This window comes from Cervus canadensis, chromosome 2 (assembly GCF_019320065.1).
Source record: "Cervus canadensis isolate Bull #8, Minnesota chromosome 2, ASM1932006v1, whole genome shotgun sequence".
Taxonomy (NCBI): Eukaryota; Metazoa; Chordata; class Mammalia; order Artiodactyla; family Cervidae; genus Cervus; species Cervus canadensis.
In genome coordinates this window covers 83145469-83165352 of record NC_057387.1, presented here as the reverse complement: position 1 = coordinate 83165352, position 19884 = coordinate 83145469, and the positions used below count along the sequence as shown (strand labels likewise).

The 19884-nt window shown below is 36.4% G+C and overlaps 1 protein-coding gene across 6 annotated transcripts in view; it reads left to right on the top strand.

Annotated features, from left to right (window-relative positions):
• The window catches only part of OMA1 (OMA1 zinc metallopeptidase), a 59795-nt gene that overhangs the window by 4651 nt on the left and 35260 nt on the right, over positions 1–19884 (top strand). For all 6 annotated transcript variants that reach the window (XR_006268150.1, XM_043461150.1, XM_043461153.1 and 3 more), the window contains exons 2-6: positions 4332–4850; positions 7794–8022; positions 13270–13443; positions 13550–13657; positions 16308–16436. Coding sequence is in view for 5 of the 6 variants with exons in the window: in XM_043461150.1 (XP_043317085.1) it covers positions 4351–4850; positions 7794–8022; positions 13270–13443; positions 13550–13657; positions 16308–16436 (1140 nt within the window). In the remaining variant the exon portion in view is untranslated. The remainder of the gene's footprint in view (positions 1–4331; positions 4851–7793; positions 8023–13269; positions 13444–13549; positions 13658–16307; positions 16437–19884) is intronic.

The window sequence follows — 19884 nt, the reverse complement described above, 5'->3', positions numbered from 1 at the left end:
AGATTTTATCAAGTGCGTGTCTTTTGAGATGATCATGTGGTGTTTTTTCAGTTAGGGTGAATTACTTTGATGTATGAATTTTTATTCAGCCTCACATTCCTGGGACATATGTCACTTGGTCATGATGTACTGTCTTTTAATATATTGTTGAGTTAGATTTCCTAAAATATTGAGAATTTTTGTATCTATACTCATGAGGGTTATTATTTTGTAGTCTTTTTGTAATTATCCTTTTTTCTGTCTTTGTTATCAGGTGATGCTGGTCTTGAGGAATGGATTGCAAACTATTCCCTTTTAATTTCCTGAAAGAGTTTATATAGAATTGTTGTTTCTTCTTTAAATGTTTAGTAGAATTCCCCAGTGAAGCCTTTTGGTTCTGGAACTTTTTTTGTTGGAAGGTTTTCAACTACAAATTCAATTTAAAGATCGTGTATAAGTTTCTTTATGTTATTTATTTATTCTTGGGTGAGCTCTGGTTATTTGTGTTTCTCAAGGAATGTGTCCATTTAATCTAAGGTGTCAAATTTAAGATTTTCTCTTTTATTGGTTTGAAGGAATTTTATATTCCTTGCAGTAGTTTTCTCTGTGTTGTCAATGTGTGTGATTTGTTAAAGTTCTTGATTTGCAAGTTTACAATTTTCATCAAATTTGAAAAATTGTCATTCAGTCAGTTCAGTCGCTCAGTTCTGCCCGACTCTTTGCGACCCCATGGACTGCAGCTCACCAGGCCTCCCTGTCCACCACCAACTCCCGAAATATACTCAAACTCATGTGCATTGAGTCGGTGATGCCATCCAACCATCTCATCCTCTGTCGTCCCCTTCTCCTCCCACCTTCAATCTTTCCCAGCATCACTGTCTTTTCAAATGAGTCAGCTCTTCGCATGAGGTGGCCAAAGTATTGGAGTTTCAGCTTCAGCATCAGACCTTCCAATGAACACCCAGGACTGATCTCCTTCAGGATGGACTGGTTGGATCTCCTTGCAGTCCAAGGGACTCTCAAGAGTCTTCTCCAACACCACAGTTCAAAAGCATCAATCTTTCAGCGCTCAGCTTTCTTTATAGTCCAACTCTCACATCCAGACGTGACTACTGGAAAAACCATAGCCTTGACTAGACAGATGTTTGTTGGTAAAGTAATGTCTCTGCTTTTTAATATGCTACCTACATTGGTCATAACTTTTCTTCCATGGAGCAAGCATCTTTTAATTTCATGGCTGCAGTCACCATCTGCAGTGAGTTTGGAGCCCCCAGAAATAAAGTCTGTCACCGTTTCCACTGTTTCCCCATCTATTTGCCATGAAGTGATGGGACTGGATGTCATGATCTTAGATTTCTGAATGTTAAGTTTTAAGCCAACTTTTTCACTCTCCTCTCACTTTCATCAAGAGGCTCTTTAGTTCTTCTTCACTTTCTTCCATAAGGGTGGTGTCATCTGCATATCTGAGGTTATTGATATTTCTCCCAGCAATCTTGATTCCAGCTTGTGCTTCTTCCAGCCCAGCGTTTCTCATGATGTACTCTGCATAGAAGTTAAATAAGCAGGGTGACAATATACAGCCTTGACGTACTCCTTTTCCTATTTGGAACCAGTCTGTTGTTCCATGTCCAGTTCTAACTGTTGCTTCCTGACCTGCATACAGGTTTCTCAGGAGGCAGGTCAGGTGGTCTTGTATTCCCATCTCTTTAAGAATTTTCCATCGTTTGTTGTGATCCACACAAAGGCTTTGACATAGTCAATAAAGCAGAAATAGATGTTTTTCTGGAACTCTCTTGCTTTTTCAATGATCCAGCAGATGTTGGCAATTTGATCTCAGGTTCCTCTGCCTTTTCTAAAACCAGCTTGAACATCTGGAAGTTCATGGTTCACGTATTGCTGAAGCCTGGCTTGGAAAATTTTAAGCATTACTTTACTAGCGTGTGAGATGAGTGCAATTGTGTGGTAGAGTGAGCATTCTTTGGCATTGCCTTTCTTTGAGATTGGAATAAAAACTGACCTTTTCCAGTCCTGTGGCCACTGCTGAGTTTTCCAAATTTGCTGGCATATTGAGTGCAGCACTTTAAAAGGATCATCTTTCAGGATTTGAAATAGCTCAACTGGAATTCCATCACCTCCACTAGCTTTGTTCGTAGTGGTGCTTCCTAAGGCCCACTTGATTTCACATTCCAGGATGTCTGGCTCTAGGTGAGTGATCACGTCATCATGGTTATCTGGGTCATGAAGATCTTTTTTGCATAGTTCTTCTGTGTATTCTTGCCACCTCTTCTTAATATCTTCTGCTTCTGTTAGGTCCCTACCATTTCTGTCCTTTATGGAGCCCATCTTTGCATGAAATGTTCCCTTGGTATCTCTAATTTTCTTGAAGAGATCTCTAGTCTTTCCCATTCTATTGTTTTCCTCTGTTTCTTTGCATTGATCAGTGAGGAAGGCTTTCTTATCTCTCCTTGCTATTCTTTGGAACTCTGCATTCAAATAGGTATATCTTTCCTTTTCTCTTTTGCTTTTCTCTTCCCTTCTTTTCTCAGCTATTTGTAAGGCCTCCTCAGACAGCCATTTTGCTTTTTTGCATTTCTTTTTTGGGGATGGTCTTGATTCCTGTCTCCTGTACAGTGTCACAACCTCCGTCCATAGTTCATCAGGCTCTCTGTCTATCAGATCTAGTCCCTTAAATCTATATCTCATTTCCACTGTATAGTCATAAGGGATTTGATTTAGGTCATACCTGAATGGTGTAGTGGTTTTCTCCACTTTCTTCAATTTCAGTCCGAATTTGTCAATAAGGAATTCATGATCTGAGCCACAGTCAGCCCCTGGTCTTGTTTTCGCTGACTGTATAGAGCTTCTCCATCTTTGGCTGCAAAGAATATAATCAGTCTGATTTCGATGTTGACCATCTGGGGATGTCCATGTGTAGAGTCTTCTCTTGTGTTGTTGGAAGAGGGTGTTTGCTATGACCAGTGCATTCTCTTGGCAGAACTCTATTAGCCTTTGCCCTGCTTCATTCCGTACTCCAAGTCCAAATTTACCTGTTATTCCAGGTGTTTCTTGACTTCCTGCTTTTGCATTCCAGTCCCCTATAATGAAAAGGACATCTTTTTTGGATGTTAGTTCTAGAAGGTCTTGTAGGTCTTCATAGAACTGTTCAGCTTCTTCAGGATTACTGGTCAGGGCATAGACTTGAATTACCGTGATATTGAATGGCTTGCCTTGAAAATGAACAGAGATCATTTTGTCATTTTTGAAATTACAGCCAAGTACTGCATTTTGGACTCTTTTGTTGACCATGATGGCTACTCCATTTCTTCTAAGGGATTCTTGCCCACAGTAGTAGATATAATGGTCATCTGAGTTAAATTCATCCATTCTAGTCCATCTTAGTTCGCGGATTCCTAGAATGTCGATGTTCACTCTTGTCATCTCCTGTTTGACCACTTCCAACTTGCCTTGATTCATGGACCTAACATTCCAGGTTCCTATGCAATATTGCTCTTTATAGCATCGAACCTTGCTTCTATCACCAGTCCCATCCACAGCTGGGTGGTGTTTTTGCTTTGGCTCCATCCCTTCATTCTTTCTGGAGTTATTTATCCACTGATCTCTAGTAGCATATGGGCCACCTACCGACCTGGGGAGTTCATCTTTCAGTGTCCTATCTTTTTGCCTTTTCGTATTGTTCATGGGGTTCTCAAGGCAAGAACACTGAAGTGGTTTGCCATTCCCTTCTCCAGTGGACCACATTCTGTCATTATTCCATTTAATGCTCTTTGATCTGGTTACTGCCAATTGCTGAAACCTCCCCTGGTGGCTCAGCTGGTAAAGAATCTGCCTGCAATGTGGGAGACCTAGGTTCAATCCCTGGGTTGGGAAGATTCCCCTGAAGAATGGAACGGCTGCCAATTCCAGTATTCTGGCCTGGAGAATTCCATGGGCTATGTACAGTCCATGGAGTCGCAAAGAGCTGGACATGACTGAGCGACATTCACTTTCTTACTTTCAGTCCTGTTTTTGTTTAATCTATTTCTTATTACCCAAATAATTTAGCTGTTAAAATAAAAATAGACTTCTTTCAACTAAAATTTAAAAAATGAAAAGAAGAAAAAAGTCCAGATTTGTTGGACATTGAAAGTACATGTTGCTGAGTTAAAAAAAGTTAGTAAAACCTCTTTGGTTTTTGTTGTTAAGAGAATTTGCTGCATGAGTGGTGAGTAGAAACCCAAGGTAATTTGGTTGGAGATGTGTTGAAGGAAGAACAACTTTTCAATGTGTTATATTTCCAGTATGGTAATAAATATTTTGCTGGGATTATTTATAGTTTATATTTTGTGTTCCAGATAATCAAGTAAAACAACGATGAGCTTCATCTATGGACTGCAGTCTGCTGCTAGAAACTGTTTTTTCTTCCGATTTAATTTACTGACCAATTGGAGAAAATGTAACACACAAGCTGTAACCTCACGGGACTTTCATCAAGTGAAAATTAACCATATAGTAAATAAATCTCCGGGCCTGGGAGTAAATCACATTGATAGATGGACTCCTCTGCCTGAAAACTTTCTCTTCTATAGGACTTTAAATACCAAAAGAAAAGACTGCCTTTTGAGCACCAGAAGTAAGGAAATTTGGATGATTAGCCGAAAATACACTGCATGGACTGACTCTTTTTCAAGACAGCTACTGATGAAAGACGTTCCCATAGTTCCTGCTCATGCAGTGTTGCATCCCCTGAACTGTTTACCCCCAAGAGACATCAGGAGTTTCCACACTTCTCCATGGTGCCAAGCTGCTCCTGTTCCTCTGTTGTTGATGATTCTTAAGCCAGTGCAGAAGCTGCTTGCAATCATTGTGGGCAGGTAAAATGCTTTTTAAAATGTAAGCTTTTATATTAAAAGTTTGTAAAACTGTACTTTTAAAGAAAAATTGATAGATTTCCCTCCCATGATTAGCTCAGAAGTTCAGTTTCTAAATAGTTGGCATATGTATGTATATATGCCTTAATAATCTTGAAATCACTTGCTTCATATATAATACAGAAATGTTATCTGTAAAAATTATTCTTATATATCTTATCTAGACACTATTTTAAAGATCTTATAATTACAAAAATCAGAAATGTTTGTTATAGTTCATGTGTAGGAACCGTACTTAAAAACATTCCTTTTTAGTTCATGAAATTTGAGGCAATGAATCATGAAACTGAAAAACTTTGCTCATTTAAGAAAGAACTCCTAGCCAAATTAACTCTTAATTAGTATTTGTTTATTTTTCTATTCTAGTTCCAACAAATCTTTATTTTCTCTTGGTGATCCTTTATAGCACTTAATGTTTTTAAAGCTAAGTAATACTTCGTATTTAACTTAAAACTCTTCCCTCATAATTAATCTTGTTTTCTCTTATTTGCTCCATGAAGATTGAAGAAAGGTAAAGTTAAGCATTGTCTCCCTATAAAGTTATTTTATATTTGATAACTATGAAGTGCCTTCTAGCCTTTTTACTTCTGTAATAATCAACTCAGTTTTCTTTTTATCCAAAATCGAGAACTTGTACTCTAATTTATTGTGTTCTTTATGACTAGGCTTTGGCACTCAGAAAATATACAGTTAATTTAGCTCTCAATTTAAGTATGACTTCAAAGAAAGCCAGAGCTAGGCAGTAGTCAAAGAAGTAAAACCAGTTTTTATTCAGAACTTTTGCAATAGGAGAAAAGAGACCTCAGTATAGAACCAGAATCAGTTCTGAATACACCATGGGCTATGCAGGTAGTGTGGGGGTTGGTAGATGGAAAACTACAGAGAGGAAACATCAGGAGCCAGGAGAGATTCTACTCAATCTGATCTACCAGAGTTACTGCCTAAGACAGGTGAGAGCGATCAGATACTACCCAACCGTGGTGCCTATCCATGGCCTGTTTAGGAATGCAATTGCATAGCAGGAGGTGAGCAGGGGCGAACAAGCGAAGCTTCATCTGTATTTAACAGCTGTTCCCCATCGCTTGCATTACTGCCTGAGCTTTGCCTCTTATCAGATCAGCAGCAGGATTAGATTCTCATAGGAGCATGAACCCTACTGTGATCTGGGCTTCTGAGGGATCTAGGTTGTGTGTTCCTTATGAGAATCACCCCCAAACCATTCCCCCACCACCACCCCAGGTCCATGGAAAAGTTGTCTTCCACAAAACCAGTCCCTGGTGCCAGAGGGTTGGGGACCACTGACCTGGGGGATGATGAATGATAAGTAACAGGTTAGATATCACAAGAGATCATATATGGAGGATGAGAGATTCTGACTTAACTGACCAGTGCAGAGGTGAACACAGCAGTCCCGAAGTCAAAACGTTCATGGGAGTCTAAGTAGAGTTTGGTCCAGGAGAGAATCTTTGTCACAACTCAGCCCAGGTTCTTGGGCTGATAGATCTTTTTCCTTCTTTCAAATTATTTGTTTATTTTTAACTTTTTGTTATTACTGTTATAAATCACCTAAAATTTTATTTTAGGTTATGTTTTCATACATTTTTAAATAATAGTGTCATAAATTTTTAAATTGGAAATAAGTATACTTCATAGCTTGATCTAAGTCTTTTTAAGGTTGAAACACTTTAAGGGCCTTTTAGGTATATCACTTAGCAGGACTAAAATAACTTAAAGAAGTTGTTTTATAAAATAAATTTTGTCCAGAGAATGATGTATATATTTTAAATATTTGTTGTAATTTCACAGATGAACTCATGGGGGAGATTTTTTGTTCAAGTACTGAAAACATCGTTGTTGTTTTAGTCGCTAAGCCGTGTCCAACTCTTTGCGACCCTGTGGATTGTAGCCGGCCAGGCCCCTATGTCCATGGGATTTCCCAGGCAAGAATACTGGAGTGGGTTGCCATTTCCTTCTCCAGGGGATCTTCCAAAACCAGGGATTGAATCTGGGTCTCCTGCTTTGGCAGGCAGATTCCTTACCACTGAGCCACCTGGGAAGCCACTGAAGACATTACTGGTTGTCAGAATGTCTGTGAATCCTAGAGGCAGCAGAGAGTGTTGTTGCCTGGTAGGGTTGGACCTCCCCTGACGTTATCCACAAAATCTCTGATTTCTGTGTGTACGGTGCCTGTGCCCTTATTACACCTCTCCTTTGTCGTGTTCTCCGGAGCTTAGTGGAGTTTCTGCTGCTGAGCAATATTTGTTTCCAAAATCAGAGCTGAGATAGTTTCCGTTGCATCTGACTGAAGTACTGGCAGATTGTGCCAGATGTCTGACGTCTGATGAGCAGTGGGGAGTTGTGGTTAAAGGTGAAGAGTTATTGTACCACAAGCCTTCAGTTGTTTATTTGGGCAATTCATCCCTATTATCACATTGCCTGCCTTCCCGATTTTCCTCTTATTAACTCTGTGACCTTGGGTAAGTTGCTTAACTTCTCTATGCCTCAATTTTCTCTTCTGTAACAGGGTTATTATGAAGATTAAATGAGATGACATGCATATAGCAATTAGAAGAGTACCTTGAATGTGCTAAATAGTCAATAAATGTGAACTAATGGTAGTTATAGTAAAACAGCTTCTCACTTAGCTCGTTTAAAATAACTGAAGAAGAAAATTCAAATGAGCATTAGATTTTTTAACTACAGCTCTGTATAATTGATTGCTTTTTTATCATTTGGCTAAGAATTTTACAAACTGGAAAAATCCCACCTATATAGAGAAATATAAAAATTCAAGCCTTTGATGACAAAATATTAGCATAAGCATTAAGTTTTGGTGGTATGTACTGATTTTGTTATCAGAACTTTGAATTTTTCTTTTTGCTCTAGGGGCATAAGAAAATGGTGGCAGGCACTTCCTCCTAACAAGAAGGAACTATTTAAAGAAAGTTTAAGGAAGAATAAATGGAAGCTCTTCCTTGGCTTGAGTAGTTTTGGATTGCTTTTTGTAGTGTTTTATTTTACACATCTGGAAGTGAGTCCAGTCACAGGAAGGAGCAAGCTACTGTTATTGGGGAAAGAACATTTCAGACTTTTATCAGAACTGGAATATGAAGCAGTAAGTAGAAAGACTCATTTTTTAATTAGATTGCTTGACATAATATTCAAAGCAGGAAAGTTTCTTAAACATGAACAATGCACTACTTTTTAATTTTAATCTCTGGTGGGGAATTAGCCTTTTTTCTAAAAAGTCTCAGACCTTTCATGCTTTGTATTCCTGCCATCTACATCACCTTTCCTCACAATCACCCAGCCAGCTCCTGCTCGTCAGATGTCACCTCAAATGTCACTTTCTCAGGAAAGCCTTCCTTGATTATCCTGACTGGGTTAAGCAGTGAGGCTGTGTTAGGCCCTAGGGGGTATCCTTCATAACAACACAGATTACATTATGAATCAGTCATTTGTAGCTTGATCACTGCTTGGCTGTATTGGGGCTAGGTGTCCTACTTTTATTTTCTCTTTGCATACTGTACTTTCCTTTTAAAAACACTTATCATGAGGGTAGAAGCATCGTAATTATTTGCATAATTATCTATTTGCTGATATGTCTCCCTGCTAGACTAACTCCAGGGGGTCAAAGAGCCTGTTTGTTCTGTTTATCACTTTATTTTAAGTACTGGCACAGTGTACAAAGTAGTGCTTACTATGTATTTTTTTTAACAAATAGATCTGTAATTTGAATTTTTGTATCTTGAAAATTAAGTAGAATAACATAGTTCCCCACCCCCTAAACATCAATTTGGGCAGTTTATTATGTATATATTTTCTTTTTCATTAAAAAAAATTTTATTCATTTATTGGCTTCCCTGGGCCTTCACTGCTGCATGAGGGCTTTCTCTAGTTGCGACAAGTGGGAGCTCTGTTCTAGTTGTAGTACGCAAGCTTCTCATTGAGGTGGCTTCTCTTGTTGTGGAGCACGGGCTTCAGTGGTTGCCGTGTGGGCTCAATAGTTGCAACTCCTGGCCTCTAGAGCACAGGCTTCAGGAGTTGTGGCCGTGGGCTTAGTTGCCTTGTAGTGTGTGAAATCTTTCCAGACCAGGGATCGAACCCATGTCCCCTGCATTGGCAGACAGACTCTCAACCACTGGGCCACCAGGTTGCCACAGTTTGTTATGTTCTTTAAAATAATTTTTTTAAGTTATATTCTTTGAGTACAAAATAAAGTTGGATTTCAGAAGCCTTAACTCCTTGGAAAGTATAGTAACTCAAGTAAGCCTCTTACACCCCTAGTGAGTTCCTTGAGGGCAGATCATCTTTCTGTCCCTCATGCTTAGCACACATATGGTATACAAACTTCATTTTATTGTTATTTGCTTTATTGCACTTTGCAGATACTGACTTTTTAAACTTTGGAGGTTTATGGCAACCTTGTGTCAAGCAAGTCTGTCGGCTCCCTTTTTCCAGCAGCATTTGCTCACTTCCTATTTGTGTCACTTTTCACTGATGCAGTATTTTGAGTCTTTTCATTATTATTTGTTAGGCAAAAGAGATGATGAGTCTCTCAAGGCCTAGATGATGCTTAGCATTTTTTTTAAGCTATAAAGTGTTCTCTAAGGTGTGTACATTGTTTTTTTTTTTGACATAATGCTATTGCACGCAATAAACACTGGGAAACCAAAAATTCTTGTGACTCGCTTTATTGAGATATGCACTTTGTGGTGAATATCTCAGTAAAGATATTGAGAACTGGAACTGAACCCACAAAATCTCCAACGTGTGCTATATATGCTAAATTAATATTTGTTGAATTTATAGCCTCACTTGACAACTTTTCTGTGGTTAGATTTTTATATATCAAAAATATTTCTGTATTTTTATAATATTGACCTTCTGAGTTTGTCAGTGGAAAGTTACTGTAAAAAAGAAATAACAGATTTTTCACTAAAAAGATTGTTCGATTGTTCTTAATAAAGATAAGACCAATCTCTTCTATATAGGTTACACAGAGATTTGAGATGTTTCTTAGAATATTCTAGTCAGAAGCAAGTTTGAGAAAAGTGTTTTGTTAAGATTGAGAAAGGCCTAGTGTTAAATTAGTGTATGTTCTACCATTTATATCACTAAGTTTAAAAAAAATTACATACATGTACATATATTTTTTCCTTATTTTTAGCCTATGCATGTAATACCTGCTTGATATGAAAATTCAAGCACATGTTCTTATGGGATTATTATAAAGTACCATAATTACATATAATCTTGTTGTATCTACTTCAGTAGTGTTCTTTTAGACAGTTTACACTGGTGACTTGTGCTTTTAGAAAATACTATATAAAGATTTTAAAATTCGTATTCTGAAAAAAAAAAAAAAAAAAAATAAAATTCGTATTTTGTAAAATCATGTTTTTAATGCATTATCAAGGTTACAGACTTCTTAATTCATATATGCAAGAAATTACACTTTTTATGGAAATTTAGTAGTTTTAGAACATCCTTAATTTTCAGATGGCTGTCTGAGGAACCTTGCAAATAGCTGAGGAAAGAAGAAAAGTGAAAGACATGGGAGAAAGGGAAAGATACATCATCTGAATGCAGAGTTCCAAAGAATAGCAAAGAGAGATAAGAAAGCCTTCCTCAGTGATCAGTGCAGAGAAATAGAGGAAAACAACAGAATGGGAAAGACTAGAGATCTCTTCAAGAAAATTAGAGATACCAAGGGAACATTTCATGCAAAGATGGGCACAATAAAGGACAAAAATGGTATGGACCTAACAGAAGCAGAAGATATTAACAGGAGGTGGCAAGAATACACAGAAGAACTATACAAAAAAGATCTTCATGACACAGATAACCACGATGGTATGATCAGTCAGCTAGAGCCAGATATACTGGAGTCTGAGGTCAAGTGGGCCTTAGGAAGCACCACTACGAACAAAGCTAGTGGAAGTGATGGAATTCCAGTTGAGCTATTTCAAATCCTAAAAGATGATGCTGTGAAAGTGCTGCACTGAGTATGCCAGCAAATTTGGAAAACTCAGCAGTGGACACAGGACTGGAAAAGGTCAGTTTTCATTCTAATCCAAAAGAAAGGCAATACCAAAGGATGGTCAAACTACCACACAATTGCACTATTTCACATGTTAGTGAAGTAATGCTCAAAATTCTCCAAGCCAGGCTTCAGCAATACGTGAACCAAGAACTTTCAGATGTTTAAGCTGGATTTAGAAAAGGCAGAGGAACCAGAGATCAAATTGCCAACATCCGCTGGATCATGGAAAAAGCAAGAGAGTTCCAGAAAAACATCTGCTTCATTGACTACTCTAAAGCCTTTGACTGTTTGTGAATCACAACAAACTGGAAAATTCTGAAAGAGATGGGGATGCCAGACCACCTTACCTGTCTCCTGAGAAATCTGTATGCAGGTCAAGAAGCAACAGTTAGAAATGGACATGGAAAAGCAGACTGGTTCCAAATTGGGAAAGGAGTTTGTCAAGGCTGTATATTGTCATCTGGCTTATTTAACTTCTATGCAGAGTACATCATGAGAAATTCTGGACTAGATGAAACACAAGCTGAAATCCAGATTGCTGGGAGAAATATCAGTAACTTAAGATATGCAGATGACACCACCCTTACGGCAGGAAGCAAAGAGGAACTAAAGAGTTTCTTGATGAAAGTGATAGAAGAGAGTGAAAAAGCCGACTTGAAACTCAACATTTGAAAAACTAAGATCATGGCATCCGGTCCCATCACTTCATGGCAAATAGATGGGGAAACAATGGAAACAGTGACCGACTTTACTTTCTTGGGCTCTAAAATCACTGCAGATGGTGACTGCAGCCATGAAATTAAAAGACACCTGCTCCTTAGCAGAAAAGCTGTGACCAACCTAGACAGCATATTAAAAAGCAGAGACATCACTTCACTGACTAAGGTCCATACAGTCAAAGCAATGAATTTTCCAGTAGCTGTGTATGGATGTGAGAGTTGGACCATAAAGAAAGCTAAGTGCCAAAGAACTGATGCTTTTGAACTGTGGCATTGGAGAAGACTCTTGAGACTCCCTTGGACTGCAAAGAGAGCAGACCAGTCACTTCTAAAGGAAATCAATCCTGAGTATTCATTTGAATGGGCTTCCCTGGTGGCTCAGAGGTTAAAGCGTCTGCCTCATTGGAAGGACTGATGCTGAAGCTGAAGCTCCAATACTTTGGTTACCTGATGCGAAGAGCCGACTCACTGGAAAAGACCTGATAATGGGAAAGATGGAAGGCAGGAGGAAAAGGGGACTACAGAGGATGAGATGGTTGGATGGTAGCACCGACTCAATGGACATGATTTTGAGCAAGCTCCGGGAGGTTGTGAAGGACAGGGAAGCCTGGTATGCTGCAGTTTGTGGGGTCACAGCGTCAGAGATGACTGAGCGACTGGAAGAGCAAAATTTTTCAAAGTATTCTTGAAAGAATCTCTCATGAACATAGCTTCCGAAAAGATGTCTTTGTATGGTGGCTAGTCTTAACACAGTAAAAAGAAAATGATATGCTCATTAGTTCTACAGTTTCAGTAATTTCCTTTCAGTCTGTGTGAATAAGACACTTTAAAATTAATGAACTATTGTCCTTTTTCTGGTAGAAGTTTAGCTTTCTTATTAAGCATAGGGTGTTTTTCTATTCAGTATGTTATGAAAGTTTTTATTAATTTTTATTGGAGTATAGTTGCTTTACAGTGTTGAGTTAGTTTCTGCTATACAGTAATTTCTTTTGTATTTTGATTTCTTATATAAAATCTTTATGTTCTCTAGGAAATGTTTTGTTTTCTAAAATATTTAGGAAAGTTGAAATAATATTTAAGCATTTTACTTGTTTATAAGCTAATAGAAAAGATGAATGAAATTTTTATTTCAACCAATTTATAGGAAAAATCTTAGGTTATTAGAATTTACTCCATTTGTGAGAAGCCAAATTTTTGCCTTTGCATAAAAAATTCAAATTTGAAAAAGTTGAGTATTTAATACATGCAGAATTTTCCATAATTAAAAATTAAAGTATTCAACAGCATAGTGCCATATAAATCACTCCTTAAAGCAGTATAAAGGCTTCCCTGGTGGCTCAGTGGTAAAGAATCCAGCTGCCATTGCAGCAGATGAGGGTTCCATCTCTGGGTTGAAAAGACCTCCTGGAGAAGGAAATGACAACCCGCTCCAGTGTTTTTGCCTGGAAAATCCTATGGACGGAGGAGCCTGATGGGCTACAATCCATGGGGTCACCAAGAGTCAGACACAACTTAGTGACTAAACAACAACAATAAAAGCAATATAAACATTTTGTAGAGTTAACACTCTCTTAGAGACTACTTTTTAATCTTTCAGTGGATGGAAGAATTTAAAAATGATATGCTAACTGAGAAAGATGCGCGATATGTGGCTGTTAAAGCAGTGGTTCATCATTTAATTGAATGCAATCAAGATATTCCAGGGATCTCTGAGATCAATTGGATTATTCATGTGGTTGATTCCCCAGATATAAATGCCTTTGTACTTCCAGTAAGTAAATATTGCCCAGTCTAATTTCTAATTTTTAATTGTTAAATTTAATGTCCTTTTTTTTTATGGTGTTCTCATTGCTTACATTATTTTCATTATGGTGCAGAATGGACAAGTGTTTGTCTTCACTGGACTTTTAAATAGTGTGACTGATATTCATCAGCTTTCCTTCCTTCTGGGCCATGAAATAGCACATGCAGTACTTGAGCATGCTGTAAGTATCTAAAATGAATGTTCAGTTATTGAAATACTCCTTTGAAGTTAGCAAGTTAAATCTTTTAGAGAACTGAATCTTTTCAGTTTTTTTAAATTGATGGAATTTTAGTTTTTAGTAATTGACTTATTCTGTTGCCTGAAAAAGTATGATTGGCTAATTTTGAGAATTTCTATGGTCTTTAGTATTTGATTCTGAATAATTAGTGTTTCTCTTAAATACTGTTTTTATCACCTATCTTTTTTGGTAAGATGTAATTATTCTCAACCTCTAATTATTTCAAATTAGATATTAAACTTTCCATAATTATTAACATACTTATAATCTAGTCAGAAAATTAACTGTAGGAAAGTGATATTACTATCTAAGTGGTAAATCAGTTTTCTTCCTTTTTTTATTCATTCTCAGAGAATAACTTAGAGCATCTTGGAAAATGTCTAGAATGATATGCTGTATATAATGAATGCAGAGTAATAATAATGATACCTTGCCATTTTACAGTTTACTGAGCTTTTTAATATATACCTTCTCATTAATAATTTTAATACTGTCCTCATGAGGTAGGTATTTAATATCCTTATGTTATATACAAGGGCACTAATGTTTAAAAAGACCTTGAATACTAATACTAATTATTAATTAAATACTAATCTGACAGCCTGGCAGAATTTGAACTTTAATCAAGGCTTTCTGTTTGCAGGTCTAGCACTGCTTTCTTTTACCATAGTTACCTGGCTGTTTTCAGGTTGATTTATCATAGAATTTAGGTTGATTAATGCTCTTGTGAATATACAGATCTGTTTGACTTGGTATGAATCTAGAAAAATAATATATTTATTTACTCATTTTTATTTTGATGCACTAAAAACATGCATGGCTCATTCGTCCGCATGAGTAGAAAAAGGTATATTTTCTAATTGAAAACACGAAGGTAAATAGTGAAAGGATTGTAAAATACTGCATCAGAAATGCAAGTAATATTAACTTCAAGTGGAAAAGATAATGTTATTAATCCTTCTAAAAGTCAATTCAAATTCTGTCTTTTCCTTAGAGTATTAATAAGATGAGGTAGGCCAAAGTTGTGCTCTTCTGGAGTGCAAATAGTAATTATCACCTTTATTTCTTCTGAGTTATAGGGAAATTAAAAAAATTTTTTTTCCTTAAACAGATACATACAAGAATCAATCTAAGCAGTTGAAATGCATTATATCTTTCTAGAAATGGTTTCATAACTGCAAAATCAATTATGGTCATTTTTAGCTTTTAAAAGGTATTCATTTCAGTACATTAATTTTCCTGGATCTAGATTGATGTGTTATTGAGCATAATGTTGTCATCTCTGTCTCTGCAAGAACAACAATTAGATGAGACATAAAAAGCAAATATCAGGCTCAAAAATAGGAAATAGTTATTAATATTTCTTTGTTAGGCATCTTAGCCATTGTCTATACTGTGTTTTCTCTTTTTCAGGAGTCTCCATTTTTATTTGATCTAGCCTTTTATCTTGTTTTTGTTATTCCACAAATATGGATTTTTAAATTTTTATTAGTTTTCTAAGATTATGTAATAGCAATTATATTCTTTAGTAATTACAAGGATTTTCTCTTCTATAATGACTTCATCACTTGGAGTTGTATTCTTTAGTGCTAAAATAATTCCATAATTGTTTTTCATGACTCTCAGTTCTTATAATGAAGCAAAAATTGCTTTGTGAGGGCAGATTATGTTAAGAAGTATTCTAGGTGATTATTTTTAGTTGTCAGCCGTGTTTCATACACTCAAGTAATGTTTCCTGTATTGTCAGTGTCAGCATGACAGTAACATTTATTAATCAACAATAGTGGGGCACAGTGAACAGTCCAGTGCATCAAACTTATATTTAGATATTGCTATTCAAAACAACCACTTTAGAACTTTTTTTTGGTTACTGCTATAAGTAAATACAAAAAAACCATATAACTAAATTTCCTGGTGGGAAATACCAGACTGATAAAATTTCAAACTTGCTTGACTTTTCATATATTAGGTCGTGAACTCAAAAGATTTTTATTTAAAATAATTTCCGATATTTTCCTGAATTGTTCTTGTTTTAGCTTCTTCATGTGTTCAATAGCGTTTGGTCTCTGTCTAAAAGTGTAAGCATAATAAACACATTTATTTGGTTTTTAAAGAAGATTTAGTGACAATATTAGAAACTGTAACTTCCTGGGTTTGATTCCATGTTCTTTTTACTAAGCAGCTGTGTGAATTTGGGCAACTCTTTTAACCTCCCTTCATCCTAGTTTATCTATAAAATAGAAAACAATTGTACATATTTTACAAAATTAGTATGCTTGTTAATATAAGACTCTGTACATATGAACAGAAATTTCGTTTAATGACAGGTTCAATTTAATGAACCTGTCATTATTTCTGAATAGTGGTAGTAGTTCAAGCAGATATTAGCTCTATGAGTAAATGAATACATAATATGTAAGCCAGAGGCCAGAAGGATAAAGCTCAGAAGAAGGAGAACTTGCAGTCTTACTTGGTGAAGTTCACTTAAACACATGTAATTATTTAATGTGGTTACACACAGTGAACGAGAAAATGTAAGCCTGTACTGTCTGAATTTATTAAGTATAATTTTTATTATTTTGATTTTTCTCAGGCAGAAAAGGCTAGCTTGGTTCATTTATTGGATTTCCTAGGTCTGATTTTTCTTACGATGATTTGGGCCATTTGTCCTCGAGATAGTTTGGCACTTTTGGGCCAGTGGATACAGTCTAAACTGCAGGAGGTAAGTCTGAGACAAAAACTTGAAATTGCAATGGCTTGTGGTGAGGATATTTTAATATTTTTAATTTTAATATAAAATATAAAATTTAAATAAATTTAAATATAAAATTTTATATTTAAATATAAAATATCTTTACATTCTTTAATGTAAAGAAAAAAACATCAGAAATCTTTTCGTATTTTATCCTTATCATTTATTAAAAAATAAATTTAAATATAAAATTTTATATTTAAATATAAAATATCTTTACATTCTTTAATGTAAAGAAAAAAACATCAGAAATCTTTTCGTATTTTATCCTTATCATGAAACATGGGTACTATGTTTTAGTGTCTTAGATTTTCTCATTTTTAGGGGATACTCTTAGTAATAGGCATTTAAATTAGAAAATACTACTTCTCTTAAATGATGGAGATAGATGGGTAGGAAGGGCTTGGCAACTTTTGGCTAGCATGATTTTTTGGGCATATTTATTGTTTCTACAGAGAGGAAACCCAGTCACAACCCTTTCTTTCCTTCTGTTGTTTACCTTCAAATGTTCCTTTGTCTCTCGTCGTGACAGTGGTGTACTCACTGGATGACACTTCCTTTCCCCAAATACTTACATTTTGATGGGGAACTTTTTTTTTGGAGGATAATTGCTTTGCAGTGTTGTGTTGGCCTCTCCCGTGCAGCCGCGTGAATCAGCCGTAATTATGCTCATACCCCATCCCTCTTTGAGCCTCCCTCTCTGCTCCCCTCTGACCCCTCTAGGTCATCACAGAGCCTCAGGCTGGGCTCCTTGTATTGTATTGCAGCTTCCTACCAGTTATATCTGTTTTACACATGGCACTATGTATTTGTTAGCGCCACTTTCTCAATTCTTCCCACCCTCTCCTTCCCCACCTGTATCCAGAGGTGCTTTTTCTGTGTCTTCATTCCTTTCCTGCAAATAGGTTCGTCAGCACTCTGGGGAGCTCTTAAAACCTGTAAATTTCATGGGCACAGGGTTGGCAGAAGCTGCCCAATTTCTCCCACCGCCTCGCTCTAGCTAAGCTAGTGTTACCTGGTAACTATTGAAAGGACAGTTTTAATAGGTGTCTGTTAACTTTTGTTTTATGCATAATGATCGTCATCTGATAAAATTTATGGAGTCCTCCATCTTTCTCAAAATAGTACACCACGGAAAGGAGGTCTTGCAGTCTTAATATTTGCTTTGTTAGCTGTGATTATTTTATTTTACATCTTTCATCAGATATTTCCTCTTGTCCTGGGAGTTTTGGTTATTTAGGAAATCTGTTATTTGTGTATATTCAGTGATTTGTGGAGCACCCATCAGAGTGCCATCTGGGTGCTGTTTAAATCTAATCTGTAAAATTCTTTGAGACAAATTGCTTTGGAAATTGAATAACTAAATCTTTTATTCAGTGTTATCGAATCATTTGGTTTCAGTTTTATGGAAATAAAAGTTCTTAAAGGGAAAAAGAAAAAATGGTTATTGCTTAAGTGACAGAATCTCATATTTTGGATTTTATTTTTATCTTTCATGTGCTGGGAAGTCAAAGAAGGTAATGCAGGTTTTCCACCATTTATCAGTAGATAGCATTTTATGTAATAGAATCAGAAGATTAAATCGTAAGGAACATAACTGGAAGCTGTTTCTCTGTTGAAATGCTTGATGATCCTGTTGCTTGAGTATAATTCTTTAATAATTACACTGAAACTCAAGTAAGGATTACTTCTGTTTGAACTCTTTTTTTTTTTTCCTCTATTTTTTTTCTCTGAATCCAGGCCCCCTCCCAATAATTTTGGTGGTGAGGAAATGCTTCTTTTTCTAGAAGTCTTGCTCATGGTGATTGGAGGGCAGAGGTGATTCCGATAGTGAAGTTATTGAGGGGGAAATCTGACATTCTTTTGTCAGAGAAAGGAAGAGAGGAAGGAAGAAGGAGGGGCTCTCAGTTAACCATTTGGGTATAGTGTAGCAGCCCTCATAGAGTGCTACCCGTTAGGGTTTTGAGAGCTATTAGTAATAATTACAGTAGCTAACATTTATTGAGTACATACTATATGGTTAGCACCATGATAAATACTGTAAATTAATTTTGTACAGGGGCTAAGAATACAGGCTCTGATCAGATGGATCTGTGTTTGGATTTAATCTCTCTTAGATTTAAATTCTGTAGAACTTCAGCAGATTGCTGCATTTGTTACAGGTCTCAGTTTCCTTATCTGTAAGTTCAGATAGTAGTAGAGGCCAACTCACAGCACTACTGAAGGCTTAATGATAACATTTAAAGCAGCATTTCTCAATAGAAGCACTGTTCACAGTTTGAATTGACAAAGAATTGATAAGATAATTCTTTGTTGTGGGGAATTGTCCTCTGCATTGCAGAAAGTTTAGTAGCCTCCACACATTTAGATGCCAGTAGCTCTCCCCGCTTCTCCCCACCCCCAGCTGCAGCTGTGACAATCAAAAATACCACCAGACATTTCCAAATGTCCCCGAGGGATAAAAATCACGTCCTGTTGATAACCACTGGTTGAAAGTATTTAGCACAGTACCTGGTATAAGGTAAGGACTCAACAAATAGGAGTTATTACTTGCTCATTTTAACCCTCTCTGCAACTCTAGGAGTTTGGTACTATATGAAGTACTGCTATACTTTGCCACTATATGAAGTCAATGCTTCATTTTACATATAATGCTATTGGGCTTATAAGGGTGGAAAAATACAGCCCAGAGGTAATAGTTAACAAGCACTCAGGCTTGAACATTTTTCTCTCCTTTTAAAGCCAGTGTTTTTCACCAGTTTATACTAGTTATACTATTAATGCCAGTCAGTTTGTGGGGACATCTGTAGCCTGCTTGTGGTGAGTGAAGCAATCTAAGACAGACATGATTGAGAAGGAAGCAAGTCACATCTAATGGTCATGTACTGTGGACTAGATTGATTTAGTTATTTCAAGCCATCACTGACAGGTAATTAATTGCTTCCCCAATTAATAGTTCTTTTCTCAAAAAGTCCTGCCTATCGATCCATCTTCTACAAAGTTTTAGTACTTACTGAAAATTAGTATTTAACTGGAAAGCATTCACATAAATACAAGTAATTAGGGAAATTAAAGTTACAATATCTATTTGTATTTTTTTATTGAAGTTGGAAGAAGAGTTCATTTTCCTAACTAATCAATACTTAGAAAACAAAGAAGAAATTAAGATAATACATCATAGAAAGAACATTGTGCTGTATGGTTAATTTTCTAACTGAAATAAATCTCCTGGTAGTGTCACTGGCTACTATATAGCTGCAGTTTTTCAATTTTCTTTTAAGACTGAAAGATCAGAATGTTTCTTGGCCATAATAAAAAAAACTATATCAATAAACTTTCTCAGGGAATCCTCTACATAGTAAGTGGAGATTATAATCAGAAAAAATAAAAGGACTCTGTATGATACTGTGGACTCTTC